This window comes from Anopheles funestus, chromosome 2RL (genome assembly GCF_943734845.2).
Source record: "Anopheles funestus chromosome 2RL, idAnoFuneDA-416_04, whole genome shotgun sequence".
NCBI lineage: Eukaryota > Metazoa > Arthropoda > Insecta > Diptera > Culicidae > Anopheles > Anopheles funestus.
Genome location: NC_064598.1, coordinates 66,366,485 through 66,384,233, shown reverse-complemented (window position 1 = coordinate 66,384,233; position 17,749 = coordinate 66,366,485). Strand labels below are relative to the sequence as shown.

The following is a 17,749-nucleotide window of genomic DNA, read 5'->3' as shown; positions in this document are numbered from 1 at the left end:
GTGTAGTGCGCTTGCGTTTGTAAATTTTTAAATAAATGATTCTCTCATCCATGCCTACTCATTCGCCTGCTCTTTTCTCACTAAGTTTCACCGTGCTCAGCTTCTGCTCATGTTCGCCGTACGTTTGAGGTCAGTTTTTCCTAACGTGTGTGTGTGTGTGTGTGTGTGTGTGGTACCACCCCACTCTCATTCACCACCACGGTTTCCACGTGCACGATTAGAAACGATGCCTGGTTGATTGTAAGTCAGGGCCAACAGGCGAAACAAGGCTTTGGGCTCTCAAAATTCTTCACTCCGCGCGCCACGGTTCCAGAGCATGGGTGGCAGAGTGGTACAAGAATTGGATAGAGCTTGTGATTCCTCCAACGGTTTCAGCGCTCCCCGCAAACACAACGGGTGTGCCATTTTCATCACTAGGAGTGTGCTTCAGATTAAGGGCTTTGTCCGAAGTGCGATATGGGAGCTGTAATTGAGATGCAAATAGTCGTCGTTGCTCCTTCGTCCTTCCTACCCATTTCCATGCAGGTACCCCCGCACTGTCTGTTTTTCTTCGTGTTTAAGGTGAAGACGAAAGCGAACCGGCGGTTACAGGGCAGCAGGAATGGAAAAAGGCGGTTGAACATCACCGTCGACATGGTTGTATAACAACGTATCCCATATTTGGTGGAAGGCAAACCAGTTGGAAGATGATTCGTTGCCCTTTTTTTTTCGCGCGCGCTCATGTACGTCTGCAACAGTGTGTGTTTTTGTATGCCGTGCCGTTCTTGTCGGTATGTAACGAGTCATGTAAGTAACGAGAAAACTACCAGCATCATTTTTGTGTGACACGTCCCCCGTGCTGGGGCATCGCCAAGGGCCGCTTGCATAATTGATTTTCCCAAACAATCCCCCACCCCGTCCGTCCCGTCCATCCGTGTACCGACCTCGGAAAGATCCTGGTCTGGTTTTTCGGGTTTTAAGCTTCATCCATTTCTGGAACAACGGAATTCGTTCGGTTACACAGGGTGAAGGGTTTTCGCCAAAAGGGGGAATTTCTCGAATGTCTCAGTTCGGCACGAAAAAGCACAGAAAGGCAAGATAGCGTACGTGCTTAGTACGGCTGGTACAATTAGCCCTCTCGATCATAGTTCCATGACCCGGAGGCAATGCCACTTGTCGAACGTAAAGGTGTACGCGTACGAGGAGGTACACTAGCCAAATTGAAGCTAGTTTTGCATTTATGTTCGCCCCTTCAGTTCGATGCAGTGATTGTAACCGATCCACAGCCGGTCGACTCGTAACAGGACAGTTCCATTAGGGACTAGCGCCTGCCGGCTAGTTCTATAGTTTGACGATGCAATTACAGCCTTAGCAGGTGCATTCGTTCAATAAAAATCGATTGGAAGTTTGGAAAAGAGGTAGGCAAAGTTTATGATTGTGCTCGTTGTTAGAATTTGAGAAAGACCCGGTTGTCAAATGACAGGAATCTTACCTAAATTGAACTTTTAATGTGATAATTCTTCAGGATTTTTTGATCGGAAATTTATAAAGTGAAAGAAAGTCGCAAAACTTCTGACGCTGTAGTGTTATTAATAAAGTTTTCGAATAAATGCCAGTGGAATGAATAATGAATTGAATATACTGTAGAGTCAAACTACTGCAACTACTGCAAAGACAGTAGAACGTCGATTATCCGGAGTGCTTGGGACCGGACTGATGCAGGTTGATGAATTTCCACATCATCAAATGACAGAAAAAAATTTGTTAGAACGTAAAATAAAAACATTTGAAATATATCGTTTGACTCAACAAATAATTTTAACCAATCTGACAACAGTACAAATGTTCACCACGGTTGAACAGCTTTCAATTTTCGGCGCACTGTTAAGCCGGATAATCCTCGTTCTACGTTCTATTATATATCCATCGGTAGCTCTTGGATAAACGTCATTTAATATAGGTTAATTTAGAAATTGGTTTAGTTGATACTTAACTACAAGTGCCCAATTTTCAAGTAACGCTCATCATACACCTTCATCAATAATGCTTTCTACATAATTAGTGGAGTGGATAATTAACCTATCTGCAAAGGTTTGCGTTCGCTGACCAGATGATCATGTGGGGTAACATCTGACATTAAAAAGTTTATTTTGATGGATTGATTTTAATAGACCCGGAACGAATGAGTTTGGAAACTTTTTTGGTATAATTTCTTATCGAACACAGATAATTTAATTAAGTGTTGCTTACATTATATCATAATTATAATCTTATAAACTATAATCTTATAATCTTATAAATGGGGCGGCCCGATGGTGCATGTGATAAACGGCGCCAGTCCACACCGGCCGGACCGGGTTCAAATCCCATCCGGACCGTCCCCCCGTAGCAAGGACTGACTATCCGGCTACGTGGTAAAAATAAGTCTAGTAAGCCAGAAATGGCCGGCGTGACCTGTAAGGTCGTTAAAAGCCAAGAAGAGAGAGAGAGAGAATCTTATAAACATACGGCCTTATGGAAATGAAAAAAAAAAATAATTTGTTCAATTGTTTGTTTTCTTTCAGGACGAAAAAAATCAGCTGCTCGTGACAAACATTTGGTTGAAACTCGTAAGTACGAATGGTAAAGCGTGGCTCCCCGGTAGTTCGGAATCGACTCACGGCCAAATGGAGCATCGTTGTCGATCCCTTCTGCTCTCAGGATAGTTCTCGGTGGCCTTATAGAAACGTTTGGTCGGCAAACATGCTTCATTTGTGTTACGGAATGATTACGCTACCGTGCGAATGGAGCCACGCAGTTTCTTTACACTCAAATCGTGTTTCAAATTTACACATTGTATCGTTTTGTTTTACATTTTATAAACTTCACCTGTACCACACCGTGTTTTGTTCCAATGAAGACAATCATTCTGTAAAGTGTTATTAAGTGTTACTTATTACAAGTGATCCAATAAGTAGTTTATGGATTAAATTAAGCGCCAAACAAAAACAGATCATTTGACTGTTTTGCTCAATCGCATTTCCACCAATCGCAGAAAGACAACATTCATGATTACACAAAAAAACTTAGTTCAATTTCGAAAGGTTTCGATGCCACTGCATTAAATTGGAGGAAAACAACACCAAACGTGACTTTAGATACGTGTTGCTCTAAAGCGAAGCCAACCGGAAGCTAAACAATCATCACGTGCTCAGATCGATTGCCGTCAGTGGCAAAACCGTACTCGCAAACGGTCGGCAACATTTTTCAATCGTCTCGCATCGGAAACAATTTTAACCTGATTACTTGTTCCGGCCACCGGAAGCCGAACCCGAAATGATGTGATGATGTTTTGGGTTGGTATTCGGAAAAGAAATTCGTTTTCGAGGGTTTTCGATCGTCAAGCCAAGCATTTGAGCACGAGACTTGGCTGAGCGATGGTTTATTGGTGGTTTGGTCTTACCAGTTGTATGTACAAACTCCTTATTCTAGATATGTTATTGGTAGCCGATGGCATGGTGTAGACGGGTGATTATTTCCCCAAAACTCCTTCCACTTCATCACCTGGGCCGAATAAGGCATCGTAAAGAAAACTTCACATCAGTACCAGAGTGTGAAGCATAACATAACTAACAAACGCTCCTTAGCGACCGGAAGCGACCGGAAGCCAATTCACAACGAAGCTCGACGAAACAAAGCTCCACCAGAAGTACCATGGACACAGCTACCAGCTGGATGTATTGGAGTTGCGTACTGAATGGTTTGTGCGCCCATTGCTTTGCTGATTCCTCCCCCGGGTTTTCTGTTTCAGCTGAACCGTTTCGGAGTGTAAACTTCACTGTGAAAGAAACCCATCGGCCCGCTCACAGACACAAGAGCGAACGCTCTTTAATAAATAAAATATGAGCCGAGCAATTTGTTTCGACAGGTTCGACTTCCGTTTTTCGTACGCGGCTCATCGGTGTACGTAGTACGGAGCTGTGAAGCGAAACGCAAAGGTATACGAAGAAACGGCTTTACCACAAGGCGAAACGATCTCGCTCTTTTCGCCCTGTTCGACGCACCGCTACCATTCGAGCAGATAAGCTTTTATTTATATCCTTCTCTTGGTGAGCCTTTTGCTTTGGCTCGCTTCCCATCACGGGAGTTCCCAGCTCGGACAAAAGCGTACCCACGGCACGGTGCATGTATATTTTTGTTTCATACCACCAGAAAAAAAAAATCCAGTAGCAAACGTACGGCCACAATCATCATCGTCGTATCGGTGCCGCAACTCGGTCTGCCGAATGTCCGGTCGACAGCGAATTGAAGCGAAGCCTCCGAATTACATTTCCGGCCGCTAAAGAAAATGCGTCCCGCGATGTGATTGTTCCTTTCACCCTCAGTCCATGGCCACCACAGAGAAGAAAAAAAAACCACCCACCATAATATGATGTGCAATTTATTGCGCTTTTGGTGAAATATAATCTTATTTCGGACCCCACTTGATCCCTCCCACCGTGGCAGGTTCCGAGGGTTTCTTTTTTCGCGTCCAGGGTGTGCGTCGTTTATTTATTTTTTTTTTATTTCTCTTTGTCGGTCTGTTTTCTTATACACAGTTCCTTTTGTGTTCTGCGCATCATTCGAAGACGCGTTACCTTACGCACCGTGGGTTTTACTGGCACCTTTTGGTCCTGTGTGCCGGGGGGCTGGGTCATGAACTCGAATCGTGCGGTCGGGCACAATCATTTGTGGTGATTTTTGACCGGCATTTCTGCTGCGGTGGCAAATTTTCGTTACTTATTTATGAGACCACTTTCCGTGCACCATTTCGTCTTGTCTTGTGGCTCAGTCGAAAAACCCCATGCTGACCGATGCGATGGGACGTTTATGCGGGCCCAAATGAAAGCACATGCACACGCGTGATGAAAGGGGCGTTTCAATTCTTGGCGATTCTTTTCAATTCTGTAGACACGCGCACATTTCAATGAATGGTGGTTGATAATGTGCTTTTAATAATCTCTTCGATGGTTTCTAACTAAACGCGGTGCGAGTGTGCGAATGATGTGATTAGAGCTCTAGCTCTTTTCGAGAATTTATAAACAAAACTTCAGACTTAAGCGAATGTTTTGTAATATAATTGCATTCATTCATGTAATTCATGTAATTTGAAATTCTATTATTCGGGTTTTGGTCACTTCTTGCCAGAACAGATATCTGTATTTTTAATTTAGCTTGACATTCATAGAAATAAAAAATATTGTTCATCTTTGCGAACGATATTCATGGAAATTGGACATACATATATGGTCGAGAAAGTAGACATCTACATTTATTTCTAATTTTTCTTAAATATGCCTTTTAGCTATATTTAGAGCTATATATATATATATAGCTTATTTGCTATAAAGCTAAGAGACTACATAAAAGATTCACTATAAATACTCACAATCCAAAGTGAACAAGTTTAGTTCAATAGGGATAGAAAGTACTAATATAAAGTAGCTTTTCTGGTATGTTTTATGCTGTGAAAATAGTGCTGAAAACATACGCTAAAGTCGGTAAATATCGAAATGTTCCATTTTGCTTGAGTTGAAACAACTTCAACACCTTGAAAACCTTGGAAAGGAATATGAATAACAAGTAGTGTAAATATTTCCTTATAACATGGATTAAAAGCATTTAACAAGAAATACAAATCTTCGGATTTCTGTTCGATTCAAGAAAAACAATCTCGTCACTATCCTGTACCATGTCATCCACTTCAGGAAATTAAGAAAAGGATGTATACAAGAATCCAGAATCCAAAATGTAATATTAGCTCTCAATTTTTTAATGTTGAAGCTAATGCTCTATTCGACCTAAGAACACCGTAACTCCACAGCATGGACGACGATTTGTACTTTGAGCACATTTTTTTTTTGCATTGTAGAATACGTACTATTTCTAAATTCACTTACGAAAACACCTTGTTCCAAACGTTTTAATTTTTAATTTAAGCTAAAATACTAACGTATAGTAGTAATCCTTCTGATTTGATTAATAAATATTCAGCTTCAAAGTTGCTTCACTCGTTGTGTTCCTGCAGAACGTCCATATTGCATTCTGCACGTGAAAGCTAACATTACAAAGCAAACCAACTTCATAAGCACACTACCTTTGAAGTATGCTCACCAATTCCCGGAACTGAGCACTGGGAAACACTGATACCTACTGGCCGCTTATTCGGAATCTAGCATCCGGTCCCAAACCACGATCTATGATTTATTGCATCCCGGGATGGTCGAGTACGAGCTGAAAGGGATATAAATTACATCTGGCAGGCAGTGTGGGTCCTTCCGGCTCATGCACCGGACCGGGGCCTGATGATCATAAAGCTTCATCATCAGTCACGGTGGTTTACGGTGGCTGTAGTCATCAACCGAACGCACACACGCAGCCACTAGCACACGTTTCATCTTGATGCCAGCCACATTCCCTGTGGCGCTTCATTTGGGAGTTGTGTTTCGGGGTCCGGTTACACCCGGGCGTCTGGTATCAATTACATACTTTTTTTCCTCGTCACAAGCACGCACGCTGTCTCATCGTTTCGTTGGCGGCTCGGGTGCAGGAGTGGGTACCATCACCACCCAACCCTTCAATGAAGCTAACTTCAATGGATAACCCCTCCGCACGTGCGAAAGGAAACAGCACGCCTTCGAGCTAATCCCGAAACGGAACCCGGCTGCTGAGTGCTTGCCCGCCCGGTGATGAACCGGTGAAAATGACCATTGGGAGATACTACTGTTCGGATTTACCGAACGGCAACGGAACTAAGGTAGGAAGTACACATGATGGCGCCGTCGACGACGATCTCGACGAGCTCATGCAAAACTCATTAATCTCCACCTTCCGGACCGGTACGTCCTGCTCTCCAAACCCACCCCCAAAAAAACGGCGCAATATCCTTTGCTTCTGAACACCGAAGAAATGTGGACTTTAGGAGGCTCATATAATTTGATTACATCCCCGGGGTTGCAGATCTCCTGCCTGGCACACGCGCTAGCAACCTTATAGCCACCGTGCGTTCAAGGCCACCACAAAGATGACCAGAGGACGCTCATCGTTCATCGGTTGGCCTTGCCAGCGGTGATGAATGTGTTTAATGACGTGTTGCATCTCAACCGTCTGCCCGTCTACTATTCCGCAAGCAAAAGCCGGACGCCACTACCCAAATGGTTTGGTATTAACTACCTTCTCTCGAGCAAACCATCCCAATTGGAATGACTTTTTTTGCCCACCGAGACACTGATAGTACAATATTCGGCCACCGTTGGATGACCATTTACCGATCAGCTTGGTGAGTGCCGACCTTCACAGCCATTTGCTCGAATATTAATTATCCATTCCAGTGAAGCAGAGATTAAATGAGGTCGCCGGGAAGTGTCTGGTTCAACGAATTTGTTCCCCTTATCCCTGTGTATCACTTCTTGTAGACTTGATTCTAAGTGGCCCTTTTTCTAAATTTCTACAGTTCAATTTATTACTTATAAAAGCAAAAATATTGCACAAAACCAGTTTGAAGCAGACTTTTTTTTTATATTTCTTGTCATACAGGAATTGAATGAAACATATTAGCCATAAAACGAAAGCAAATTTTTTTCTTTTACATACAAACTCTTGTAATAGAAAACAAAAGGCAAAATCGATTCGTTTTCGGGTCGATACCTTTGGGAGCAAAGTTTGATTGTGAAAAATCGGTGGTTTTCTTTTCTACTCCAACGAAACTGTGCGAAGAAACCGAAGCAAAAAAAAAGGATCAACAGGGACGGTTAGTTTAAAATTCTAATGGGCAAAAGAAAAGTTTTCCACTTTGACAAAACTCTAATACCGGCGATGAATTTTTATACCATGCGCGCGTTGAAAGTTTTTGCTGTTATGTTTTTTTTTTGTAAGTTGTTTTTCAATTAAGCTTTTGCTATGCTATTTTCTACACCAGATGAAATGACATGGTATTTTAATCATCTTCTTTGGGTATGAAGTTTGTTTACTAGTTCGCCTTTTTATATTCCTTTGTTCATTTTTAAACTAAGTATTGGGTGAACAAGCAAGTTACCAGCTTTTTTCCCCCAAAAAATTTAAAAGATATATCATGAAAAGTTGTTTCACATTTTTAATTATAGGGATTGTCTTAAAGAAAAGGAAACTGTTCTTTTTTGCAATTTATGAATCCCTCACCAGAACAAAGATTTTGCTTGTTAGCTCATGAACGAAATGAGAAAAGGAAACATATGCTTGGACATGCTTGGACAAAATATTGGAAAGTTGTACATCAATCGAAAGAATTTGCAGACGAATGATGTAAAGCCTGGACTAAGCGGGAAAATTCGAGATTCTCATCCAATATTGTCCAAATTGGTTTTTGAGCAGAGCAGCAAAATGAACGAACATTGTTGTAATGGAAAATTTCTGGCTTGTGTCTAGTCCCACAATCTGTCCTTTTCACTTTTAATATTCACTTTAATAGCAATAATTTGACTCAATTTTGTGCCCTACTGAGTTTGACCACTTTGAAATAATTCGTAGTACATGACACTCATCTGCTCGCCGCCGTATCGATTGAACATGCTCACCTTGGTTGGCGGTTTAAACCCGTATCCACCTACCCCGGACTGACTGAATTTATTACTACGAGTAATTAAAGCCAACAGAAACCAGAAATGACAGAGGCCACAAGATTTATCGAGATTGTAGTGTCTCAAAACATTCGGCAACAGCATACATTTGGCAGGGTAAGCTTCCAGGTACAACATACTAAACATTCTTCATATAAAGAAACACAAGTGAAACTTGTCTCTTGTGAAACGACTTCTTTTGACTACAAGCATGCCCTGATTTCCATTGACAAAAATATATGATGTCAATAAAATGGCCCAAATACAATGTTCGATCTTATTAACAGATGTCAATCCAAAAAATATTGCATATGATATTTGTCATTTTTACCCTGAATTACGATAACCGGGCAGTAAGGTGGTGTATCAGTTAAACGGAGCCGGACCCACACGACAGGACCGGGTATCAAATGCCATCTGAACCGCGGCTGCCCAAACGTTTTAAACATCAAAAGCTCATCCGATACACGTTGCTGACAGTGATAAATAAAAGCTTTACACTCACACCATTCCATAAAAGAATTCAACAAACAAACGGGTATTGTGAATCTGAACGAAATAAAGCGTAAAGGGAAATATTGTCGAAAAATATCTCCCATACATCTGATGTAGCTGATCCTCCACGAACGCAGCCCCGTGTGTTTTGTATCATGCTCGAGGGTACATGAGCTTCGATTGGAAAATGCCAATTTGCTCCCGATTGTCCTCTCAAAGCGCCTGACATTCGTACGCATGTCGGTCAGCAAAGCAGTTTTTCATGGAAAACGCTGTCGTTTGCAATTTGTTTTTCTTTGTTTTTTGTTTTTCCAATGCCATTTTGTTTTATTTGTGTACGTGTGTGTACGTGTTTTTTGTTTAAATACATTCACCCACTGGGTCATCATCCATCCATCGGCTGCGGATGCTGTCACCGACAAACCGACGCATGTAACGGAATCGATAGTTTTTGCTGTGCTGTTTGCTGAGAAAACGGAAGTGAAATGCGTGATGTTGTTGTTTACGTGTGGTGTTTTATGCTTTACTCGCTCTACTAACGACACACATTTTTTTTGCGCCACGTGCCACGTGCAATTGCAGTGGAGAAAATCGATGTTTTCTCATCACTGCAGCAGACAGCGCTTCCGGCGCTGATGGTTGTTAGCTACGGCCCAACAAGTTGAACATGGTTTGCATGTTCTCAGGCGGGTATTGGTTTTTTCCCGCACATCGCACATACATATATCGCACATCGTGTAAAAGAAATGCCACCTTCGGTGTTACTGTTGTCTACAAGGTTGTATTGCTTTTAGCATTTTCACCATGTTGAATGATGCTAAACGTTGCAACAGGAAACTACTTGCATCCTTGCGATATTATAACTCTTGTTTAGACGAATACAATTATCAATTCTTAAATTTGGGAATAACTCTTATTAACTCACTAGTTTTGCCTACTTTTGTGCCAACTTTTGCATATTAATCTATCAGCAAAAAGGAGCGAAATAGAAAATATGTTTCCTTAAAATATATAAATCCTTATAAATCCTTACATTGTTATAAAACCTGCAAAATTAGCTTATGATCACAGTTGAAACTTTTCCTCCCCTCAAGCGACGCCTATTTCTAATCTGCCATGATCGAGTTGATTGGCTGTGCTTTGAGGTCGATTAAAATTCCATTCAAGTAGCACTATTCATTACCCGCACCAAGCTAATGTACACAGTTTGAGGCCCTGTATATTTATCATTCGCACCCAGGCCATAATCTGGCTAAAGTATGGATTGCACTTTTTCAATTGTACACCAATGTTTTTTTTCTGCCCACCCTCAGCAAATGGCGCCCCGCCGTGATTCCTGGGGCAGAATTTAAAATTAGATTAGTTTGTGACACCCGAAACCCATACCCTGCGGGTCGATTTATTTGAATGTTAAATTTGCTGCTCCACAATCGGCACAACGGTAAAAGCGTAACGAATCTCACCGACGAACGAGACCAATTTCTTCGAGACGCCAAGGGTCACGAGCAAATTGTCGATGAAACGAAACGACAAAGACCCAACCATGGTGACCTCCGTCGCAAATGGATGATTCTGTTTCCGGCGCACGTGATCGAATTAGACATTCGGATGGCGTATTGTCGTTTGTGTTTCACGACTTTGGCCGTCCGAGGTAACTGTGGGTGAAGAAGTATTGGGGGTGGAATGAGATGAGCATGTGAGTTACGCAGGGAAGTGGGAAAGGGAATGATGAGGAGTAAGGGTGAAGAGATATAAGCACATGGAAAGAAAAGCCGGCAAAGAAAGTTAGAACGACCCTGACGGCTACAGTACTGATGCTTCGTTTTCCGACACACCTTCCATACCGTTGGCAACGCCATCGTTTGATGAAAACAATGTTCGAAAGAGTAGCATCGTATTTTCGTTCTTCTGAGCCATTGCTGTTAGCTCAACCCCAAGGGGCATGTACCGGAGGGATGGGTACATGCTAGAAAGGCATCTAGTTTGCTTATGTCACCGCTGGAAGGCGGTCAGTAGTCACATTGCCAACGTTGCCACCCCGAAGGGCACATAACACACACGGTGGGTTAGCAATGAAGGGTGTGCAGAATGGTTCTGCCCACAGTTGGATCGATTTCATCACGCCTCGGGAATGAATCATTCATGCGGTTTTTGGTAAACACTATCTTATAAGACAAGCAACGAACCCGCTCCAGAAGGTGTGAAAGGTGGGTGAAAATTTGAATATTTTCATTTCCCTTTCTTTTCTTCCATGTTCTCTGTTGGAAGTATGATAAAAAAATACTGCTATAGGATAAGCAAAGAAAGACAAGAAACGGCTCCATTCAGAAGATGGGGATTAGATAACAAGTGACAAACCCTCGTCTCGTTTGGAACACTCGTTTGGAGTTTTTGTTTCTTTTTGTTACCGGGTGTCCCTTTGGGAGGTTTGTTTCAAGGAAAAGTCCGGTAGAGAAAAAGGAAATTTTAATCTTTTGTAGCTACAACATACGGAACTGGTCATGCATACAATAGTTAATAACGAACAGACGAATCTGTTGTGTCTTTCTGCGATTGATTGCGTGGGGATGTTAACACAATTGAGTTTTGATACAGTTAAAAACGGTTTATTTTTTACGAACAAAAAAAAACACTTCATAAAAAAAATCTTATCAGTGTGTGTATTGTTATCTTACTTAAATTCCAACTTCATAGCGGACTCTATTGAATGTGTTTTATTATAATGTTTCTCTCTCTTTTCTAACCTGTTTCATTTCATCTCGTGTTATCAACGGCTGGGATAATTGTTTGTATGTATGTGTGCATACTACAAATAAAAAAAACACCGGTGCATTGGTTGGACATTATTAAAAATGCATTCATAAAAAAAATCGCAAACAATTTGAAACGAAACCAAAACCTTCGAAAACAAAATTCCGACATGTTGCGTTGATTGTGCAACGAAAAATCACACCAATGCACCCGGGTGTCGGTGGATAAATAAAACGCTTCAACACCATCATCCAAAATGGACACCGTAATCTATGTCCTGCGAATACCGCTCGGTCCGGAATTCGACGAAAACCGTATCGTAACTCAAATGAAAAACCAATCAAACCAAACAAACAAAACTATTGTTGCCATGTTTGTACCCTTTTGTTGCTCAAACGAAACAAAAAAAAACGCCCCTCAAACAAACAAATCATCAACTCAGGAATGGAATGATATGAATTTAAGGTGGAACACATCGGAATATGGTGGTGTGCGAGATCTCCGGATACCACCGCATCGGATATGGAAACCAGATGTTTTGATGTACAACAGGTTGTTATTCACTCTTTAAAAATCCCGCACCTTCTAATGAAATCAAAACAACTAAACTGAATAATAAATTAATTCGATTTGTTGCATTAATTCAAACTATCTCCCCTTCCCATACTCATCCTTCTTTATTTTTGCGCTCGTGATTATGAGGTTCAATATTTATTTTCTCACTTTTAAATTCATTTTTACTTCATTTCATGCTTTTACTTTTGGTTCATTTTTACGGAATTTGGTTTTGTTCAATTTTTATACAAACTAATTATTCTAGTTAAAGCTCTTTTTCCGCCATTTTTTCATTATTTGTTGGTTTTCCCCTGTTTTTCACAAATCATCGAATAAAACAAAATTTAAATAAAAGCAATATTTCTATTCAAATTGTTTCGATTTCTTTAACAAAAAAAACCTTTACAACTAAACTACTATTCTAATCTTTTCCACAACCGAACAACCGACCAGAGCAGTTGAAATGTACTCATCATTACCGTATATTTATATTTTAGTGCTGATGAAGGCTTTGATGGCACATACCCAACAAACGTAGTCGTACGCAATAATGGTTCTTGTTTGTATGTGCCACCAGGAATCTTCAAATCAACATGTAAAATAGATATAACGTGGTTTCCATTTGACGATCAAAGATGTGAAATGAAATTTGGTAGTTGGACATATGATGGTTTCCAGGTAAAGTTGATGCTTACAAAATTGTACAGATGAATGATTTACATATATATTTAGCACACCAGCAGATCCAATTAAATCGTACCAATACCATAGCAGTAACAAGCCACCTATCAGTACAGTACTACTACTAAACGCAAAACTACGAGACAAAAGAGTACTTGCTATAAACATACACCTGCGTTGCCTTTAGAGCCAAAGCTAACTTGTGTCGTGCTCTGAAAAATCAATTCACACTACAGTGTAGTTTGATCTCTCAAGACGGTACAGATGTACTCAAAGATATTTGCTGCAGGTTTTGTTTATGCACAACCACTAGCTGGTATATATCTTTAAGAAAAATGTAAAGATTGTAAATGTAGATCAAACATTAAATAATTGAAAAAAAAACAAGTGTGAATTGGTATTTAAGCCGATCGTTTCCTTAAGAAGTGTTAGATTCTTCTGGCTGTACTTTCGATGTTCAGTTTATTATTTTGCGATAGGAATTTTTGTTTTGTTTATTATCTTTTTTGATTTTGATTTATTAACACCAAATTGATATAAAAGTGATCGCTGCCACATGCTTCTAGAAAGTTGAAATTGTTAGATGGATTAGATGTGTTCAATATCCGTATTAGTTTTTTTCGTTTCGTCTCCTATTATTGTCACACCACAATTGGCGTTTTCATAATTCCTAGAAGAATTACAATTACATTAGATTTAAATAAAATAAACAATAACATACTTTTCTAATCGAATGCCTCAATTTGTGCACTAATATCTTTCTCCTCGGGTTTGTTTTCTTAATTAAAGATAATCATTAATTATAAACATAACTTCATTCTTATGACGCTGAGTGAATAACACTTCTAGCATATTACTATTCTTCTAGCGATTGTGCAAAACCTAGATAAGTTTTCCTCGCTTTTGGCTTACCAATAGTGTTTTTCAAAAATATCTCCATTTGCATATAGTAATGGCAGCTTTACTAGCTCTCTTCCACCGCAGAGGGTTTTTCCTCTATTGCCGCTCAATTTTTCATGTTGTGTTGTCAGGAATCTTAGATTTCCTGTGTATTTTTTGCTGTTGGGTTTTTTAGTAAGTTTAGTATACGTTAGCTACTTTTTGTTGTGTTTAAACGGGTGTTTAGAATTTTACATGTAATTAAGAAAAGGGGTTAAAATAAGTGTGATTTAACAATTTTTTATGGTTGTATGGTTTTATTATTCTACAAAATTAAATAGCAGTAAGTAGCAGCAAGTCAAAGGCAAAGGATGTTTTAATGTATATGTTCATGCAGCGAGATTGTTCAACAGCATGAAATGTTACCCGATATGGAAAATAATTCCTTTTTAATAAATTTTAAAGATAATCTCGCTACATGAGCATATTTTACCGAAGACAGTTGTTTCAGATAGGATCAACGGAATAAAGTGTAAATTAGTTTCCAATGGAAAGCAAACACGAATCCCGTCCCAGCAGCAGCTGTGACCGTCGAAGACTTTTTTGAATATCGTTCCCGTTTGGCGAATGGCCACCCCCAGCGTGAAAATGGCTGTCCTCAGCAAGGGTTTGAACTCTTCGGATACCATTCGTTGGGGGGTTGGATGGGTTATACATCGATGTTCGATGCACCGCAATGATCCGACATCGTAAGCAAATTCTTGCGTCATTTGACTGTTCGGGAACAGCTTCAAAAAACTCTTCGTCGATACGGTTCCTTCTTGGGAGGAAGAAGAAATACAAACCGAAACCAAACCATCATACAAACTATCGAACAATAATCATATCATGACCATTCGAAAGCTCTCAATCCTGAGTCGACAGGAAATATGTATTTGTAAGTAGGCAAGTAAACTGTCATTAAACACATCTTCAGGTAGAAAACCCAGTAGAAGAAGGTCTATAAACATGGTACCTACGACGATTAGTAAAGAGCATTTTAACAGCAAACAACGAACAAGGTACAACGCACCGGAATCCCCTGAAAGGACGAGCAATGTGTGATGCAAGTGCAAGTAGCACTAACACGTGTCCAGGCACGAGTTATGCACCAAAGCTTTTTCCAGCCACATAATTGAACGGACAAGTTTGGAGACGGAAGCACGCTAGGATAATTATAACGAATCCTTTCCAACACTTCCACAGTCGGTCGGTCACAGAGAAAGCTGCTCGTATTTCAGAAGCGTACAAAGGTCCTCGTGTGTAGAAGTGGGATCGTTCTCGAGGAATTTTAACAAAGCAAAACTGTTTCTAAACGCTTTTACAGATGTATGCTTATTTTTTGCAATCAACTATAATTTTATCTTACTTTTAAAAAAATGTTTTGATTTATGATCTGTTGAAGCTTCTGTGCTTAGTGTTTCGTTGCTTTATCGTTATTGGGTTGACAATTGGATTAGCTTTCCATCTTGTTACTTTTGCATGCAATTAAACATAATGAGAAGATAATTTTTACTTTATTCTTATAGTGTTTTGAAATTACCTAATGAAAAACCTTTTTTTTTCTTTCGAAATGTTCACTTTAATTTGTTTTCAATTTCTTATGTTTGTGTGCAAGTTTGCGTGTGCCAGCAGGTTGATTTGATGCGCGAGTGGTTGAATTGTACCTTTTGTTTCTTCGTATTTTTTTTAAATTAAATTTTGTTAAAAAAACATAGGTAATTAATTTACATAGAAAAATATTTTCTAATTATACTTATCTGTGTTTACGAGTGGATGTTAGTATGTGCGCGAGTGATAGTAGGCTTTGTGCGTGTCTGGCTTCTTATGCGGAACTAGCTACCATACTTCGCCTACTCCAACAAACACATAGGAGCTATAAAGTACTGTGGACTGGCTACGAGTAGCCTTAACAGCCCTAGAAACCAAAACTTATTCCGCTCGCATGATCACGCATATTTACTAATATTGGAATTCTTTTCTTTCTAACATTACAGTTAGACTTACAGTTGCAAGATGAAGCAGGTGGAGATGTCAGTAGTTTCGTGACGAATGGTGAATGGGATCTTCTAGGTAAGGCACCGATATTAAACGTAGCTTAAATCGTTAACAACAAGGAATAATGCAATGGAAATTGAATTCTGGAACTGGAATCTGGAATGAACTGGAATGGAAGCTTCATCTAGTTTGAAGAAGTAAAAAAAACATCCCTTCATTCGACCTAATGAGCTTAATTGCAAAAGCATATAACAATGAAATCACAATTGGATGCAAACAGCAAAAACTTTTTTTCCAATGCGAAAAACAAAACAAAACAAAAAAAACAATGCAAAAGCAATGTTCATTGTTCGACTCATCCATCCGCAAACCAAGTTGAAAATGGCTTCATATTATCATGTTCATGCTGTAGTAAACACTAGTTTGCTTAAACATCACCAACATAACACATACTCATTAGTCATGTAAAAATTCTAAAAACATGTTTAAACGTCGTGCGCTTTTGTTTATTGTTTATGCTAGTTTTTTCTTTTTCTGCTACAAAATAAACTGATCACGTTTTGAATTCCCTTAAATCGGTCGTTACAGAGCTAGGGTTATATTATTTGTTTTTATGTTAAAAATGCTTTGAATAAGCACAAGTATTTGCATACGATTAACGCTGCTGATGGTTTGTTTCAAATGTAACATGAAGTTGTGCGCGATATTTCCAAACGTCCTTTCTTCTGCATATGGCTTCCACAGTTGAAGGAGAAGCACTTAACGATAAGGACCTTTTTGGATCTTGTTGAAAAGAAATTGATTCGCTTCGACAACAGTTTTGCAATAGTTTGTGCTCAGCTTCAGCTTGTGAAGAAACTTTTTTCATGCCTTTCGGATGAAACATTTCCCATAGAAATCATAGTGCCAGCATTGTGATATGTACGGCTAGCACCGGAAAGAAACGCAAAAGAACCCTCCTTCCCAATCAGCTTTCGAAGATCTGCCATCGACAGTATCCGGTTGGGTGGCAGCTAGAATGACCGTACGAATTCCTGGCTGATTCGTTTTGTCAAGTCTGCCGATGACAGATTTCGATTTTCATCAAACTCAGATGCGGTATGCATGTACACGCACAGAACGAACGAAAAGTTATTTTTCTTTTCGATTAGGCTGCGGTAAACCGTGTGAGGAGTTTTTCCCATTCTCAGTGAAGTTAGCACAAACAAATTTAGCTTGTAAAACAAGACTAAAGCCATGGTAAACTTTTAATTCAAAGCATGAAACAGGTCAACTTCGGTGGTGGAGCGTATTGAATAGTGTAACAATTTTAATTATGAACACAAAATATTTGAATTTTACTTTTCAACAGTTTTAAGCATGCATGATGCTAATAATAAGAAAATTCTGCAACAAATACTTATTTAATTTTCGATGTTATCCCTAGGGAAACATTCCAAGTCAATTTTTGCATTTAATGTAGCATATTTCTTTATTTTTTAGAACGATCTAGAAATGATCATGATCATAATTTAATACATATTTTTTATGATTGTTATGTTATTGTTATGGAGAATTTTCATAACAATCAATTTTTGATAAAGAATTAATTGTATTGAATATATGATCACATATGGCAACAAGCCAGAATGCAAAATGCTCTGCTATAAATGCGATAACAAAAAACAATATTTGAATGAAGCATTGGATCGGATGTGATGAACGAGTACAGAACCAGGAAACCGAAAATGTAACACACTAGCTGTCTAAACAGAGGCTTC

The 17,749-nt window shown here is 39.6% G+C and overlaps 1 protein-coding gene across 6 annotated transcripts in view; it reads left to right on the top strand.

The window, feature by feature from the left end:
- LOC125765575 (neuronal acetylcholine receptor subunit alpha-7-like) overlaps positions 1 to 17,749 on the top strand; it is a 72,552-nt gene that overhangs the window by 41,838 nt on the left and 12,965 nt on the right. For all 6 annotated transcript variants that reach the window (XM_049430879.1, XM_049430876.1, XM_049430875.1 and 3 more), the window contains exons 5-8: positions 2,544 to 2,588; positions 12,280 to 12,389; positions 12,890 to 13,070; positions 15,989 to 16,064. In XM_049430879.1, the coding sequence (XP_049286836.1) occupies positions 2,544 to 2,588; positions 12,280 to 12,389; positions 12,890 to 13,070; positions 15,989 to 16,064 (412 nt within the window). The remainder of the gene's footprint in view (positions 1 to 2,543; positions 2,589 to 12,279; positions 12,390 to 12,889; positions 13,071 to 15,988; positions 16,065 to 17,749) is intronic.